Raw genomic sequence first — 18053 nt, 5'->3', positions numbered from 1 at the left:
TTTATTCTTGAGCAGGCGCCTGTAACAAATGTAACAGAGTCATAAATAACATTGTTATAATTACACAAAATGTGTTCTAAACCCCCAAACTTCTCCTTTTATACCTGACTTTTAGGACCTCCAAGCCTGTAGTTGTGTTCATTATCAGTTAGAGCCCCTCCTCATTCTTTTCTTCTTCTTTGGTGCAATACTATAAATACAGTGTACCCCTTTTGCCTCTCCCCTTTTTCTACAATTCCCCTGTGGGAGAGGTGGGTGTCATTTCTTTCCAGCACCTTAAAGCACACATAATTCATATTTAACCACCCTGATGTTTATGATTGCGATTTTAATTCAGTTATTGTCATTATTGAGCCTGTTTTTGTAAGATGTTATAAGTGTGTAGTATGTGTGTGTCATAAATGTGTTTTAGGCGCCATAAATGATAGCATGAATATGTATTCCTTGCTAGCTTGGGAGCTGTGGTGGGTTGAGCTAATCCTCTTCCCCACTGTCTGTATTTGGTCGTAGGAGCTGGAGTGGGCAAATTATTTACTTGGAGGTCTTTCTTTCTTTTACCTTTTTTATCAGGTATGTCAGATTTCATGTTGTTTTTGTTTTATCTTATGTCAAATATGTTACGTGTAAATGCATATTTTATGTTTAATGTAAAAATAAATGCCAGCCCTTTTTTCTACAATTCCCCTGTGGGAGAGGAGCTGGAGTGGGCAAATTATTTACTTGGAGGTCTTTCTTTCTTTTACCTTTTTTATCAGACACAACGCAGAATCACACCGGTTACACAAACATGCCTGAAAATCTACAATTGTTTTTTTTGCTAAGTTTTACATTAGACAGACACTTGAGCAGTGGCGGGGGGGGGGGGGGGGGGGGGGTTATTGGGCTTAAGCCCGGGTTGTTTTTTCAGAAACCCGGGGTCTCTTGGAGTGTAATTTTTTCATAGTTAGATGCCTGGCTTACAACTGTATAAAACAAAAGACTACACACAGTATTCGAAGCACATAGTGCACCCTGTGGAAGTTTACGACTGTGCATAAATCCCCCCTAATATTGGTATGATCCGAGCTCAGGCACTAAGCGATTGAGCGAGGGGGCGGGGGGAGCTGCTGCCTGCGAGTGCGCTGTTGGAGAAACGGAGCTAGGCAGACAGAGGAGAACTGAAGTTTGACCAGGTATCAAAGCAAATCATTTGTACTGTACAAATAATGTAAATATGACGATGTATCACGAAAGATTGATATCAAGTGGGTCACTTGACCCATATTACGTTACTTGCTCTTCAAGTGAATAAACAAATGGCGAAATGAAAAGCCGAACAACAATGCTGTTTCTTTAGAGCAGTGGTTCCCAAACTTTTTTTGCTGGGCCCCCCTTTGTTTTACAAGAAAAATGTCCCCCCCCCACACACACGCACGCACGCACGCACAAACACATTTTCCAGCCACACACACCCATATTTTGCTCCATCGCGGTTTATTTCACACCTCAAACATTTAGCAAACAATTAAGCAAATACAAGTAATCTGCAATATATTACAGGCAGTAATAAAATAAACTACTAACTCTTTTACTCTACATCCACACCTACACGGGTATTTTTGAAAACGCAGCTGTTGTGTCCACACGTAAACAGCGTTTCAAATCACCGAAAACTGAGATTTTTAAAACTCCTTTTCTGCCGTTTAAGTGTGGAGAGGAATACAGAGTTCGTCACGCAACGTCAAAGGTATGCGCCTTTTTTCATGTCACGCTGTGCGCCACTTTATTGTTTACATGAGATGAATTGCAGAAAGGCAGATAGTCAGATTAACATTTTTTTCTCTATCTGCAGGTTTTACACGCTTACATATACACACGCAGTTACTGTCTCTCTATTTACAAAGGCAGAAGCATCATGGTGTAATTATTTTACGTGTAGTTGGGTTTTTTCCTGTGTAATAATATTCAACATTGCTATCAATACATTTTTCAAAAAATGTCTCTCTGTGCAAAATGGGTTTAAAAACATAAACAGCTGTGGGATCCTGTTTGTCCGTGATAGACAGGGGCAACAAATTGTGGCAGGATCAGCCCGATGGTATTTGTATTCTACTGTAACTTTACTGTATAAAGAGCTAACATCTCCAAAATGTCAGGAGTAGTTAATCATTACAACAAGTGTTTGTGAACTAACACTGTTTGTCTGTGATTTGTAGAGCCAGGTGAGTGCTCCCAATGCAGGGAAAACCAATTCTGCAGGGAGACCTACCTTGGCAATTGTGCAGGTGAAACCAAAGGGCAGATATGCTTCACCATATTTTCTAGTCTTTGGCTTAGAATGAAGTTGGTTTGGAAACATATTCAGCGATGCTTCATCTCCTGCTTTGCGTTTGTGTGGGCGCCATGCTAGCAGTGTCCAAGCATTGTCCCCCCCCCCCCCCCCCACAATGGCTCTGCACCCCCCCTAGGGAGCGGGCCCCACACTTTGGGAAGGTCTGCTTTAGTGAGTCTTAGTTTACATGTGTGTTTATTTCATATTCTCAGTTGTTACCCTCCACAGCTAAATAAATAGGTTTCAGTAACGTACTGATATACAAGAATGGACATAAGGGGCTTCTTTCAAAGAAAAAACTCAGGTAGATGTTATTTTATATATTATGCTTTGTATGTTGTTCAGTATATTTCTATGCAAAACAAGAGGAATTTCAATACACAGCAGTATATTCACAGCTGAAACCAGATATTTACATACACTTTATGGGAAACACAAGAACATTTTTTTACTGTACAACATGATATGATATGATATACCTTTATACCTTTATTAGTCCCACAAGGGGAAATTTCATAAGGCTGCCGACCTATTGCACTCAATGGCGGCGCCATCTTACCCTCCGACCATACATACATTACACAAAACATCACATGGGGAAGACAGGTCAGAGAAGTATAACAATGGAAAATGCACCACATGAGGAAAGATAAAGAGAAAAAAATAACTCCCCCCAGACTGAGCTCCGACAGGGAGATCAGTATGAGAACAGAAAAAAACACCTCTGCACATAGCACATGAAAAAAAACTCTTAATACACCAAAGAAACACATGACAAGCAACAGGGGTGGGTAAAGGATGAGAAACAGCTGAATTTGACAGTACATCCGGGCCTGCGTGCGCTGGTCTCCTTGATCCCCGTCAGCATCGGAAGGGAATAAGCATCGAAGGCGTTTGGAAAGGGAGGGGGGATGAGAGTGTGCATATCAGTGTATACGTGTGCGTGTCCAGAGTTCAGCTGAGACAGTGTCCTTCGCCCTGCTAGGCTAAGTAAACAGTCTTCCAGCCAACCCAGGTGGCCTTGCATGGAATGGGAAGGAACAGACTAAACACAGTCGTTATCAGGGTGTTGTTCAGCTCCAGCCTTGCAGCTGGCGCCAAAGGGGTATCCGCATAAGTGATGGTGGTTTTTACTTTAGTGCGAACAACTCATATGAATTTCAAAGCAGTTCTACAGTCCAACACTGGTCTCTCAATCTCCCGTTGGAGAGCTGCGAGCTTCGCCGTACTTGCGTTCTGTGATTTGTCATTTCTTGTGCTCAAGGAGCCGATTTCTGAGAACTCACGGCAGTGTGCCTCCCCGAGATGTCATCCAATTTGCGCCCACAGATGTTATTCCGGACTATCCATCAATTTAGAGTAAACTTGTTTTGTTTTGGATAAATATTGAAATATCTTTTGAATTAGTTAAATGTCAGAATAAAGAGAGACAGAGCTGTCTATTTTTTATTACTTTCATCAAATTTAGGAGTACATATACACTAAGTTTATTGTTAATTAATAAGAAAACTCCAGATGATTCCATTCTGAGCTGAAGAAGCTTCTGATAGGTTAGTAGAGTCCATGTGAGTAAATTGGTGGCACACCTGTGGATGCATATAAGGCAAAACACAGAGCCTGTTTCTGTGACATGGGAAAATCAAGAGATGTCAAACAAAACACCAGGAAAAGAACTGTGGAGCTCCATAAGTGTGGCTCAATTTTGAATACAATTTGGTGCCATTTGCAATTAAGAAATACAGATAGTTTCTCTCTTTACTCTTAAAGTTAACAAATATGTTTTTATATTTATCAATATAAAAAAAAACATTTAGTCTGATTTGATGTTACAATTAAAAAAGTGTTTGTGTTTTTATCTGAAGAGTTTGTAAATATCTGGCTTCAACTGTATATTTGATGATTGTCAGCACAAAGAGGGAGAGAGAGGAGAATGAGGACAGAACAGAGATGGAACAAGAGCAGGTGAGACACATGTTAGTCACATGGTTGTTTACCAAAAGTATCACCGTATCATAGGTCCTCATGTATCTTGTACCTAGTGTTTCTTTTTGGGTTTGTTCTTTTTCAAATTCTATATTTATTAAGTTCTGCAAGCTTGTTTGCACAACAAGGCTAAATAATTATATACATTTTTCTCAATCTAAATAGTGGACTTTGGTAGAATTAAAAAATAAGTGTAGTGCAGGTCTATGATGATTTTTAGTGCTACTATCATCTAGTTCTGATTCTAGTTCTGTCTTGGTTAAATCCTCAGTAGTCCTGATTTTGAACTGTTGTAGTCCTGTTTTAATTCCGGATCAGTTCTGGGTCTGGTTGAATTGGGGTTTAGTCCCTGTGTCTTGATGCAGCCCTGATTTTGTTCTGCCTTGCTGCTTATTAAAAAACTAGTTGAAGGTGTCCTGCATATGTGTTATATATTTTTCCCTATATGAAGTCATTCTTTTTTGAACAAAACTCAAAACAGAGCCAATGAATCTTTCAGTCATTTCTACACCCCCCCCCCCCCAATCCCACATGCATACTACCTTTTGGTGTTTCAAATGTCTGCCTCCGCCTCTGCACAAACGAAATGTTATAAAGACTAGACTGCAATCAGTTAGAAAAAAAAAGTCAATTTCCAAAGGCAAAGCTTTGAAAGAAAGCCTGGAAAACTTTCAAAGATAACAAGTAAGTCTGGCTCACTGAAAACCAGACCTAAAGAAAAGAGGGCCTGCACTGTAGTTGACTGCTGTAAGCTCACTTCACAGTCTTACACTGTGGTGGTAAAACTGGATCCTCTGTGGTACCACAAACCAGCTAAAAATGTGGTTGCACAAACATTTCTCCCAAACAAGTCTAACGGCTTCAGATGTGCCAATTCCTTGACATTGTGCTGCACCTTTGTTTAGTTTGTTTTCCTGCTAGGGCTTGGAAAAGTCCCCGCAAAAAGTCATCTTTGGACTTTTGTGTTGCAGTGTTTTCATGCATTAACAGTTTGCCCGTCCTGTGTTTATGAGGACATTAGAACAATAGAAAATAAACAGAAAATAATGTTTGAATTGACCTGCTAAGAACTGATATGAATTACTAATGTACAGACAACACTGGATTTTACAGATCTGCCTAATAAAGTAGGAAGTGGTACACTTGAACTTGTAAAGACAATTCTTTAGAGGAGACCCTGGAACACTGAAAAGATGGTGATTTAAGCTGCCCTGTGCTTTTCTCACAACATAACACTGCATCTCTCTTAGATGAGGAGCTCATTCAGGTCCACGTTTGTCATGTCGAACACTAACAATAGCTTTAAATGTTACAAATAAATATTATGCTTATGTTATTGAAATATTTTTTTTGTTTTAATCTGATTTTTCTACTATTTGGGATTATTTTAACCTTATTCAAAAATCCTACTAATAATTAATACAATAAAAATGGATGGACTAACTTATGAAGCCCGAATATGTCTCAAACTAACATCTGAGCTGCTCTATGACCGTGATTAAGATCATGCGCAGCTCTGCGGTCTACAGCAGTGGTGTTGCAGCCCCGAGCACTGCCCGTGGTGTCTGTTTTCATACACACGTAGCTTTCTAAAATATACTCGTATCTAACGACGATCATGGTTTTATTTCGAAAAGCTGTCCCGGAAGTCTTAGGGTTTGCGTTGCACTTTGCTCGCGGAAGGAAACGAGTCGAAAACGAAAGTTGGAAGTGGTATAGTTTAGCTTAATCAGCGCGGCAGGCCGGTCGGCTTGTTTTCGTGTTAAAGTAACTGTGTGCTGCAACATTTAGCCGCCTAAGCTCCGTGCCGTGCCAGTCTGCTCCAACCACAAACATGGACCCGGACACGGAGGTCGAAAGGTGGGTGTTGTCATTATCTTCCCAGCTTGTGTGCGACTTCAGGAGAGAAGCAGTGTTTCCGACGGGACCTCGTAGTTTACTCTCCTTGTGCGCTACAGACCACTCAGCTCTGACTCAAGTGTTAACACGCATTTATTACTATCAGGTATGCAGCGAGCCCCCCCGTCACGCCTCTTCCTGCGTGACCTTTTCCCTGTCACAGCAGAGACAAGTGAAAAGAAAGAGCCCAGCTGTGTGGACACAGGGGGCAAGAGTTCAAGAAAGCGAGTGAAATCCGCGTTTACAGCGAGCGAGGAAAGTAAACGTCACGTCACTGTGACTGGCTGATGTTTCACGTTTCTGCTGTTAACTTCAGGGAGGCAGTTGTGGGCCAACCGCCATCTTTGCTGAAAACTAGTCTATGAATTTCCAGTCAGACTTCTTTTTCCTGCATGTGTCACTGTGTCATGGATCCAGGAGAGCTGTGAGTGCTCCAGAAACATGTTCACTGCTCCCTTTGTTGCACCTGGATGCACTGGGCCGTCCTTTGCAAAGGAACACAACTGTATGCTGTGCAGCACCGAACTAACAAAGTAGTGCACATCATGTTTCATGTTTCAATGCCATAAGCTACACATACATTTAGAATTTGAAAAAGCTGTTAAAGCTACTCTGAACATCCCTCTGCTCTCATACTGTCTGCTGTTCTTTACCATCCTGTTGGCTTTAGTATTACAGCCTTTAGCACCATCAGGAATTAATTTGTTTAAGTTGGAGCCAGTTGGGATGTGATGGAGCGAGTTTAGCTTCGGTCACAGAAATCTGAAACACAGAGGAGGAAAACATAAAGTGGCTGACGAGGGAGCCAATAATGTAGTAACGAAACAATAACGAGTAAGTGCAGGCGCGTCTTTCAGAAAGCAACGTGGCAATTCAGAAAAAAATGTTTACCTTTACACCTCTCTGTCACAGCCAGACAACCAAAACTTAATATGAGTGAATATATGTGAGAAGAATGATGTTTAAGAAACAGTCAGGTGCACACTAAAACTTTCTTTTCCTTCACCCAGCATTTTCCAGAGAGAGGATGAGGAGGACGAGGAGAAGGAGAAGTGGAAAAGGCCACCGTCCAGCTACGGTTCAATGAAGAGCGAGAGTGACGACATGGAGGACAACGTGGAGGAGAAGCAGGAAGCTGCAGACGTGGTAGCAAAACTACCTGAACCGAGAGCTCCCACAGGGACAGGGTACTTGGTCCTGAGTGTTTTATCTGATTTGAAGTTTCAGTCTGTAGACTTCTGCTCTTTGCTGTGTGTTTTTGGGACAGTTAGCCTGCCACCCTTAGTTCCAGTTAATTGCCCGTATTAAAAATGAAGCCTGTCCACTGTCTGAGCTGCAAGAAAGTTTGCACAGTCAGCACGATGCACAAGACAGTGCAGCTAAACACAGCTGATCCTGCTGTTAGGATTAGGCTTCAACTTCACTGTCATGTTTAAATACAGGCTAACGAAGTACAGAGTTTTTAAAAAATGTCGTGGATTGGACCTGCGCTGTTTCTATGCAGGGGGCGCTGCCACAAGCCATTCTGGATTTGTTCTTCAATGCTCAGCAACACAGAAGTGACAATAATTCTTTTTCTGCTTTTGAAAGCAGGGCAGTCATTTTACAGCAGCTCATCTGGTACATTTGAATATCTTGTTAGAGTTACAGAGGATGGCAGGTGTGGATGATATGAGCTGCTGCAGCCTGTTACAGCTTGTTGTTCTTCATACTGACCAGGATACAGATCAAGGATCGCTCCGACTCTCCAGAAACCCTGTACACCATGACCACGCAGCAGACCAGAGCGCCCGGAGCTGTGGTCATTGATACCAGGTGGCACGCGCGCACGCACACACACGCACACACACACACACACGCACGTATGCACGCACACACACACACACTGTTTCAGTTTAACATGACGATGGACCCGGGCTGGTTTGTCTTCTGTTTTTCAAACACATTAAACTTAAAAAAAACAAATGTTGTTGACAAACGTTATTATTAGAAGAGCCAAAGAGTGATATTTATAGAAATCCACCACACTTTGTTCACCAGTGTTGGGTCAGGCAGGATGCGTGCTGTGTAACCGTGTTTGCAGCAGTCTCTGACTCTACCCTGTGCTTCTGGTTGTCTCCCAGCTCTGTTGATCTGGACTTTTATGAAGATGATGAGGAAGAAGATGAGTATTTAATAACTAATTCTCCAGAACCGCCTGAGCCCATTGAACCAGATGATCCAATGCCTGACGAGAACAGCCAGCCCGGCAGGCTGCACCCAGAACAGGATCTGCCTCATGTCTTTAGGGTTGGTACAAAGCCTGTCTGTCTTTACTAAAGCTATCGCTTGGTGTCCACGCTAAAGACGTTTTCATTGAATAACACAGTGTAATCACCATTTTCTGTCCAAAGTGTTTGGAACTTGTTGCTGTCAGGAGGCTTTTCCTTCAGACGTCTGTCTGCATTTTCAGTGTGATGAAGATCAGTGCCACAATGACAAACAGCAGCCTTTCTGCCCAAAACACGCCTGAGAGTGAAGTCCTGCAGAGCAGGCTCCTGCAGTGGGCGCACACATGAAACATTCAGGGTGGAACAAATCCCGATAGTCCATTTGGCAGTCGAGGGACAAATTTCAGAGCAACTTTGCCGTTTTGTTACAAGTTTTATTGATAAATCATGTCCATGGGTTTGAGTACGTGAGCATTCAGCAAGACAAGACATCGTCTTAAGTTGTGTTTTCATAAGGTGCTCTTTAGATGAGATGCAAATGAGGAGACTTCACTCAGGCAAGTCTGCTGGACCAGACGGAGTGAGTCCCCTTGTCCTCAAGGCCTGTGCCCCCCAGCTGTGTGGAGTCTTTCATAAACTGTTTATGCTGAGTCTGAGTCTGCAGAGGGTCCCGGTGATGTGGAAGACATCATGCCTCGTCCCTGTACCAAAGACGCCTCGTCCCAGTGGCCCCCAGGATTACAGGCCCGTGGCACTGACCTCCCACATCATGAAGACCCTGGAAAGGCTCATCCTGGACCAGCTGCGACCCATAGTAAGACCACATCTGGATCCCCTTCAGTTCGCTTATCAGCCTCGTCTCGGAACAGAGGACGCCATCATCTACCTGCTCAATCGTGTCTACACCCATCTGGACCAGCCGGCGAGCACTGTGAGGGTCATGTTTTTTGACTTTTCCAGTGCTTTCAACACCATCAGGCCGACCCTCCTGGGTGATAAGTTAGCAGCGATGCAGGTGGATGCTTCTCTGGTGTCCTGGATTGTTGATTACCTGACAGGAAGACCACAATATGTACGTCTCCCACAGTGTGTGTCTGACAAGGTGATTAGCAACACAGGGGCACCACAGGGGACTGTCCTCTCCCCCTTCCTCTTCCCCCTCTACACCACAGACTTCAGCCACTGCACAGAGACATGCCATCTTCAGAAGTTTTCTGATGACTCCGCGGTGGTTGGATGCATCAGCAGGGATGATGAGACAGAGTACCGGGCTGTGGTCGACTCCTTTGTCACGTGGTGTGAGCAGAATCATCTGCAGCTCAACGTGGCAAAGACCAAGGAACTGATCGTGGACTTCAGGAAGACCAGGAAACACTTGACCCCTGTTTCAATCCAGGGGGTCAGTGTTGACATTGTGGAGGACTATAAATACCTTGGAGTACACATTGACAATAAACTGGACTGGGCTAAAAACACCACAGCACTTTACAGGAAGGGCCAGAGTCGTCTCTATTTTTTGAGGCGACTGAGGTCCTTCAACATCTGCCAGAAAATGCTGAGGATTTTCTATGAGTCTGTGGTGGCCAGTGCGATCCTCTATGCTGTTGCATGCTGGGGGAGCAGGCTGAGGGTCGCAGATGCCAACAGACTTAATAAACTGATCCGTAAGGCCAGCAATGTTGTGGGGATGGAGCTGGACTCCCTCAAGGTGGTGTCGGAGAGGCGGATGCTGTCCAAGATAAAGACAATGTTGGATAACACCTCCCACCCACTCCATGACATGTTGGTCAGTCACAGGAGCTCATTCAGTGAGAGACTGAGATTACCGAAAAGCACCACTGAACGACACAGGAAATCATTCCTGCCTGTGGCCATCTCCCTGTACAACGCATCCACTTAACACACTGTTTGCTGCTACAACTACACATGTTTCTTTTCCAACTATTTATTTATGAGTGACTTATGTATGTATGTATGTATGTATATATATGTATATATTGTACTATTCTTAGTTAGCGTATTGTCTGTCTTGTCTTAATGTTGGTTTAAAATGGAGCACTGTAACAAAAAATAATTTCCCCCAGGGATCAATAAAGTATTCTGATTCTGATTCTGATTATTTGTAGAATATTCAGAGCACCCTGACCAAGCTGTCCTGGGAAGAAATGATGAAATTCAAGTCGTGGTTTTATCAGTGGGAGGCTGACCTGAAGCTGAACCAGATGTACGATGGAGACATACTGGACTTTGTAGACCGGCTGTTGGAGGTCCTCGGTAAGGAAGCACAGCTGTGGCACCTACAGTGATGTGAAAAGTCTTTGCCTTCTTCCTGAGTTCCTATTATTTGGTGTGTTTGTCACACTTAAATGTTTCAACTCATCAAACAAGTTGAAATGTCAAACAGACAACACAAGTAAACTAAAGCAGCAGTTTCTAAATGAAGGAGTTTATGGGGAAAAATCCAAACCTGCGTGTGGAAAGGTGTTTCCCGGAGCCTAATCACTGGCTGGGCCACACTTAGGAGCAACAGCTGCCAACCAGTCTTTTACAGCTGTGGGGGGATTTTGGTGTAAAAGTTTATTTCACAGCTGAAACAGTCGTTGCTGTGATGGACACTTGTGTCACACATTCTTATTGCTTTTATTTTGGATGCAAACTGTGCTCTGCAGGACAAGATCGAGCTCTGACTCGCACAATAACAAATCTGGAACATATCAACAAGAAGCCAGAAGCAGAGGAGCTGTCAAACATGTGTAAGAGAGGTGAGCGGACAGTGCGTGGGCTTTCAGGAGGTTTCAGCACCATCAGCAGAGTATGTTCATGTCTCTGTTTCAAGAAGGGTCAAAGTGCTTTTATGCCTCACGGCAAATGACATCCAATATCTGCGGGAACAGCTCTGGGAAGCCTCAATGGGATTACTTCAGAATCGCTGTGGTCGCTGTGTCAGAGATGAGACTGTTTAAGTCAGAGTGACAATATAATTGTTTTTGGCCATGGCTCAACAATTCATATACTAGCAGGGTTACTCATGTGTAAAATGAAACGACATTTTATATTTTCATGCCATTACAAAGCATCTGCTGCTCCAATCATCACAAATAAGAAAGTTGCTGTAGCTCGATGTGCAACTCTGATGCTCCTGCTGTCTGCCGACACTCGAACATCTATTCTCTGACCTCTGTCTCAGGGGTGTCCAACCCCAGGCCTCGAGGGCCGGTGTCCTGCAGGTTTTAGATGTGTCCTTGATCCAACACAGCTGATTTAAAGGCTAAATGACCTCCTCAACATGTCTTGAAGTTCTCCAGAGGCCTGGGAATGAACTAATCATGTGATTCAGGTGTGCTGACCCAGGGTCAGATCTAAAACCTGCAGGACGCCGGCCCTCGAGGCCTGGGGTGGGACACCCCTGCTCTGTCTGCAAGCTTCTTGACTTGTAAATAGATTGTGTGACGTCCTGGATTTAACCTCTTACTTCCCCTGTAGGCGATGTGTTGTTGAATGATGATGAATGATCTCATTTTAGCTCTCAGAATTTAGACAACACGTACCTGAAGGACTGAATGTTTCTTTCTTTCCTACATGTCATTTTCTCACTTTGCTCCATATCTTTTCCGACACAGCGTTGATGCGTTTCCGCTTGCAGCAGGCTTTAGTCAGAGACCATCAAGTCATCCGGGAGGGAGTCATTCAAGCTGGGAAGCAGAACTTTCTAGACAAGGTCTTTGTGGAGCCGGAGATTTCCACCTCTGGTTGTGGAGGAATTTATCCCACCCATGATTTACGACCACCTGCGTCCCCTGTCCCGGTCCCCAGCCCTGACACCTTTGTTGGACTGAACAATTTGATCCGACTAAAGAAAGATGACAGCACTCCGGTGAGGACGCTGGTGACCACAGGGCTTCCAGGAGTTGGCATGAGTGTGTGTGTGGGAAAATTCTGCCTGGATTGGGCCGAACAACGGGCCAATAAGGTGAGATGTTTACAAATCACAGCTTCAGTAAAGCCACAGCAGGGTGTGTTCTGGGCTGGTCCTGAGTGGGGAGGTCTGAGTTCTCTGAGCCTTTATGCTTTACATTCTGCGTATCCTGACCCAATGAGCGCCTCAGGCCAGTCCTGACAAGAAAAAGCGTTCGGGTTGGACCCTGCTGTGGATAAACACGTGGTTATACCGTCACTCCAGCAGGAGCTCACTGTTTGAACTATTTTCCAGTCTCGTGCACTTGATACATGAAGAGCGTTAGCAGTTACTTTGAAAGAACACAGAAATCCCAGCAGCTTCACTCGGTCTGTTTCACTCTGATAACAGCTGTAAGGGGAATGAACTTTTTGTATATGTCATCCATCCATTCATCCTCCTGAATGCTGGGTTAGGGGCTGTAATTAGCTCGTTCCATAAATGAAAGCCAGTGTGAGTTCTAGATGTGTTTGATATTTGGAATTACACAATATTTTGTCTACATTTCCCTTTTTATCATCTTATATACTGTGTGAAGCCTGAGCACTGCAGTAGCACACAGCGTAGTTGGTTTGATTCGCCAGTATTTGGTTTTCCAGCTGCAGCAGAGACGAGCTGTGCTACTGTTCCTGTGTTTCGCTCATTACCAAAAGCTTTTCTGTTGTTCTTTCTATCCAGGATATCCAGTTTGTCATCAAACTTTCATTCAGATCTTTGTGGGTCCTGCGAAACAAACACCTCCCTCCTTCTCAGACGATGTCCATCATGGAAATCATTGAATATTTTTATTCTGACTGCAAAGACGTAAAGCCTTTCCTGGAGGAGGACGAATGTAAATTTCTCATCATAATGGACTCATTTGATCGTTACCAGAGTTCTTTGGACTGGGAGGTAAACCCATCCATTCACATACTTTGATGTCTGACTTATTAACATCATTGGCTCAAGTCACATAAAGGAAACAAACACACTTGGATATTTAAAGATTTGAGTGAAAACCCTTTTTATTCTGTGAGACTAACTTCCTGTTCTCAGACTAACTAAACAGAACAGCAGCAGCACCTCCTTCCAACCACACAACAAGCTGCACACTCATCAAACCATCTTTGATATGTAGTGTCAGTGTAACACATCTTCATCTCGTTCCCACAACGTCACCGGCATCATTCACAGCAGAGCTGTTCTGCTTCTAAAACAGCATCATGTTCCCCACAGAGGACGATGCTTGAGCAGTGGCATTGTGTGTGCTAGGAGCACATGGCGTTGTTTTTGCAATGATATCCTGACATGACACAGCTATATTAACCTACTGACCTGAGCTCTGTCACTGGGACCTGATGAATGTAAAAACTAAGAATTTTGTGATTTTTTTTTTTTTCTTTCTTACCTGATTTTTGTTTCTGAGAAAAATCAGATCCACACACGAGGACATTCGTTTTACATTTGGATAGAACAGTGGCAGCATAACGTCCCTGTAAGTGGATATCAGGCCCAACATTCAGTGTTGTGGTCTGGACAAACCAAAATTCAATGTGCAAGAAACCACACATTTCTAAAGGAAATGTGATGTCCACACATGTGGAGGTCAGGTCCTAGGAGGTTAAATGAAGATGGAGTAAAGTACTTGTGACGATCTTGTTTGTAACTGAGCAGGTTTAGCCAGCAGGAATAAACCTGGCTGCTAAGATAAGTGGCTGACTCAATCAGACGCATTTCTGTCTGTTTCCTTTTTCTGTCTCCAGAATGCTCCAGTCATACATGACAACGACACTCCGGCACATCCTGACGTCCTGGTAGTAAACATCATCAGAGGCACTGTGCTCCGCGGCGCCCGCCTCTGGATCCTGGGCAGACGGGGGGCTGTCTCACAGATACCTTCCAAGTTCATCGATGCGGTCACAGAAATCCAGGGCTTCAAGTATGGCGGCTGATTCTTTCTGACGTCTGTGTGCACGTGATTTAGTTTCAGTGCTGTGAGTTAATCCGTTTGCCCCCTTTGTCCGCAGCGATGACATGAAAGAGTCCTACCTGAAGAAACGCTGGCAGAGCGATACGGATCTGGGAGCAAAGATCTTGTCTCATTTTAAGCGCCTCCCCACACTTGTCATGGCCGCTCGCCACCCGTTTGTGTGCTGGATGGTGGCCACGGTGTTCGAGCGTTGCTACCGTTACCGGGGCTACGGGAAGGATCCTCCCAGACTGACGCCGTTCTACGTCAACATTTTGATGGTCCAGATGAATCGCAGGCTGCAGTTTTACTATGACAGGAGGGAAAATGAGCTGGTAACATGTCTGTGTTTCATTTCCAAACAGCTTCCAGTCCTGCTGCAAACTACTGCTGCTCTAGTTTGCTAGCTTTAGGAGAGAAAGAGCGGCTTTGTCCACAGTGTGTATTACACGAGTTTCTGAAGTGATGTCACAGAGGATGCATCCATCTTTTATATACTGTCTTTGTTTTTAAACTGGCCAAGTTACAGCCTTAGTATGACTTTGATGGGTCATATACTGTCTATACTGTCGGTAACTGAGTGTTAATGTATGACTGTCGGGTGTACGCTGCAGTCCCAAAGCAGCAGAGTGGATGACATCGCAGCTGCTGTGAAAAGAAGAGCTGTTGAAACAGAAAAGTCCAGATGTGGCCCAGCTTTAAAGGAGCAATAAATCAAACACAGTCAAATCCCAGTTTATTTCCATTAAGACCGATGAACAGGCATTTGCCCTGGAACTGCAAAGCTTATGTTCGGTGTCAGAGCTTTGTTTTTATCTTCTTGTGTTCTTTGCACTCAGAAATGGTCCACTGATGATAAAAACCTGGTGGTACAGTTGGGAAGGATGGCCTTGAAAATGCTGGAGAAGGATACCAGCGTGTTCTATGAAGACGATCTGAAGGAGTACAGCCTGAATTTGAACGAGGTGGCCGTGTTTTGCGGCATGTGCACTGCGCTCCCCGCCCCAGCTGCCAATGGGAGGACAGTGTACTCCTTTATCCACTTCACCTTCCAGGTAAACATGTTCGTGCTTATTCTTTTCAAACAGACCTGACATAAGCTCTCTTCACAGGTTCCTGTTGCTCGGACATCAACCTTCCCATAAACTTTACTGTCTAAGGTTACGTTCACACTGCAGGCGAAAGCGCATCAAATCTGACTTTTCTGACCCTATGCGACCCATATCCCATCATGGTATGACAGTGTGAACGGCACAAATCCGATCTGGGTCACTTTCGTATGTGGTACTGAATCCAATACATATCTGATGTTTTAGAAAGCGACTGTTGTTTGAATGGTCATGTTGCATTAAATCTGTCTTTTACGTCACTGACACAAGACAGACGCCAATTATCAGCGCCGGAGAAGACAAACGAGAAAGCATGGCGGCCATTGTTAAAGCACAGGCCCTCTCTGTTTTCTCAGTGTCCTTCTTTCTCTAATTAATTCGTCAAAATTATGTCAGTTACGACTGTGCAGAAATTGATAGACTGCTGCAACAACACCTACTTGCTCTGTAGCCGCCATTTTTACTTCCATAAACGGAGCACGTTGTGTGTGACGTCTAAGGAACTTGGAAAGAAAAGCGTCTGGACTTCTTTGAGTTGCTTGAAGACGTTTCACCTCTCATCCGAGAAGCTTCTTCAGTTCTAAGGGTCAATGGTGGGGAGTCCCAGATTTAAAGACAGGCCTGTTGCGTCTGTCTTTCTTATCCTCCCTCGCTGGTGTGGGACTCTCTGGGACTCCCCACCATTGACCCTTAGAACTGAAGAAGCTTGTCGGATGAGAGGTGAAACGTCTTCAAGCAACTCAAAGAAGTCCAGACGCTTTTCTTTCCAAGCTCCTTAGACTACGATGACCTGGATGACTGAGAACCTTCACAGACATATTGTGTGTGACGTCTTCTTTTGCACATGCGGGCTGCTTTGAGGGCCGTGAACTGTTCACAGTAGAGCATGTTTGCTGTCACATTTTATTTGTAATGTGAACAACCAGACAGAAAAAAAAATCAGATTTGATCAAAAAAAATTGAGCATTAAGACCTGCAGTGTGAACGTAGCCTTTGACTCCATAAAGGTAGTGAAGCTAGCACAACTCAAGCTGCATTGCATCTTACACACTAACACGCCTTCTAGTATATCAAACATACACTTCACATGTAGGGATCTGTTGAAGCTGCAGACTTTCCCATCTCTCCCTCTGTTTCAGCTACCCTAGCATCCTTGTGTAGATTTTTTATTTTCTGTTTGTTTCTGTTTAATTTATATCATATTTGCAGGGAGTGGTTAGCAGAGCATTAGATCTGAACTTGGGGGTTAGCATCTTTCCCGAGGCATTTGGGATGCAGCCTGGAGCAGCCAGGGATCAACCCACCCACCACAGAAACAGTGTTTGGTTCAGCTTTCACAGCCCCGCTGTTTCACTGATTTTTTTTTTTGTGCAATTTTGCATTTTTTATTTTTTACAGCGCATTGTGTTCTGCGTCCTGATTGGCTGCAGGCCACTGTTAATCAATCTCGTGCCGTGTCTCCTGTACAGTACAGAATGTGGTCAGCTTGTCAAATTTATATAAATCTTTGATCGCTAGCAGTGTGACTCTGAAGTGCTGCACTGTATGTTTGTAGGTTTGCTCCAACAAACACTGTCGACGAAACGTTTTGCGGCCTGAAAGGCAGCCGCGGGTGTGTTTGGTTTCATTCTATAATACTGGACTTATTTTCCTACCAAGGTTTGAACTGTAAGCGTTTAAACAAGAGAGAAAAGTGTGAAAATGTTCGTGTCTGTCTGAGTGTGTAAAGTGTGTAGTGAGGGGTTTTACAGCCTTCAAACATCTATAATAATTGTAAAAAAATAAAACTGGCTACTTCGTGGATTTCTCCTATCGCGGGTTACTCTTAGAACGTAACTCCCGCGATAAACGAGGAGCCACTGTAATCAACTGTTTCTTGTGACATACACAAAAATGTGAAAAACTTGTATGTTGTAGAGATCACGCTTTAAGAAGCTCTATCTTCCTTCTTGCAGGAGTTCATGGCTGCTTTGTATGTCTTCACAATGTTTCGCACAGAGGAGAAGAACGTCCTGGACTCTGGGATCTTGCACATGCCCAAGATCTTTGCATCCAAAGAACAAACCAAGTCCATCGCAGGCCTGATCCAGTGTGCGTTGGTGCGAACCTTTAACCACCCACTGGGTCACTTTGACATGTTCCTGCGCTTTCTGTGTGGCCTGCTTTCTCCAGACTGCCATGACAATCAGCTCTGCGGCTACCTCTTCCGCCAGAACGCCCCTAAGGTAGGAGGGCTGGATCAAGCACGGCGGCTGCTGGAGCAGACCATACAGAAGGCTCCACCTGAAAGGGTGGATAACGTGAGGGAGTGCCTTAGAGAGATGACACAGAGCGATGAGTGATTCAACTCTGCGTGGTTTCATGAAAACTTGACATAAATGTAATGAACATTAAAGTTTTTGTTGTTTGGAGTACAACATCAAAGATGATGATCCTTTTACCGTTGTACCAGACAAAATCACGTTTTTATGCATTCCAGCAGAGGAGACTTGCAGTACTGCTTTATATTTATAAAGTCTTACACAGAGCACTAATAAAAATGTATTCACACAATGTCTTTACTTCATTTAGTCGCCATTTTTCAGCATCTGTTGTCTTTATTTCCCTCCAGCTTAATGTAAGGGAGCCGATATTAATT

At 43.9% G+C, this 18053-nt stretch overlaps 1 protein-coding gene across 2 annotated transcripts; it reads left to right on the top strand.

Annotated features, from left to right (window-relative positions):
- The first annotated feature begins 1082 nt into the window (after nucleotides 1–1082).
- nlrc3l (NLR family, CARD domain containing 3-like) lies at nucleotides 1083–17968 on the top strand. 2 transcript variants are annotated; one of them, XM_082519237.1, is made up of 12 exons: nucleotides 1083–1172; nucleotides 7204–7380; nucleotides 7913–8008; nucleotides 8317–8482; nucleotides 10530–10677; nucleotides 11073–11165; nucleotides 12024–12373; nucleotides 13037–13249; nucleotides 14101–14276; nucleotides 14365–14641; nucleotides 15146–15361; nucleotides 17371–17968. In XM_082519237.1, exons 2-12 carry the CDS (start codon nucleotides 7277–7279, stop codon nucleotides 17755–17757), a joined length of 2226 nt encoding a protein of 741 aa, XP_082375363.1. In that variant the 5' UTR covers nucleotides 1083–1172; nucleotides 7204–7276; the 3' UTR covers nucleotides 17758–17968. The 2 variants fall into 2 exon arrangements, with proteins under 2 accessions (XP_082375363.1, XP_082375362.1); XM_082519236.1 differs by lacking the exon at nucleotides 1083–1172 and adding an exon at nucleotides 5832–6154.
- The last annotated feature ends 85 nt before the right edge of the window (nucleotides 17969–18053 follow it).

Source organism: Aulonocara stuartgranti (assembly GCF_965226115.1).
Source record: "Aulonocara stuartgranti genome assembly, chromosome: 20".
NCBI lineage: Eukaryota > Metazoa > Chordata > Actinopteri > Cichliformes > Cichlidae > Aulonocara > Aulonocara stuartgranti.
Note: the sequence above shows the minus strand (reverse complement) of the source record. Positions and strands in the feature narration are given on the sequence as shown.

Coding starts and splice junctions, on each gene's coding strand:
- nlrc3l (XM_082519236.1), top strand. CDS start 6,129: ATGGACCCGGACACGGAGGTCGAAAG. Junction 8,009..8,316: donor GCTGTGGTCATTGATACCAG/GTGGCACGCGCG, acceptor GTTGTCTCCCAG/CTCTGTTGATCTGGACTTTT. Junction 10,678..11,072: donor CCGGCTGTTGGAGGTCCTCG/GTAAGGAAGCAC, acceptor TGTGCTCTGCAG/GACAAGATCGAGCTCTGACT.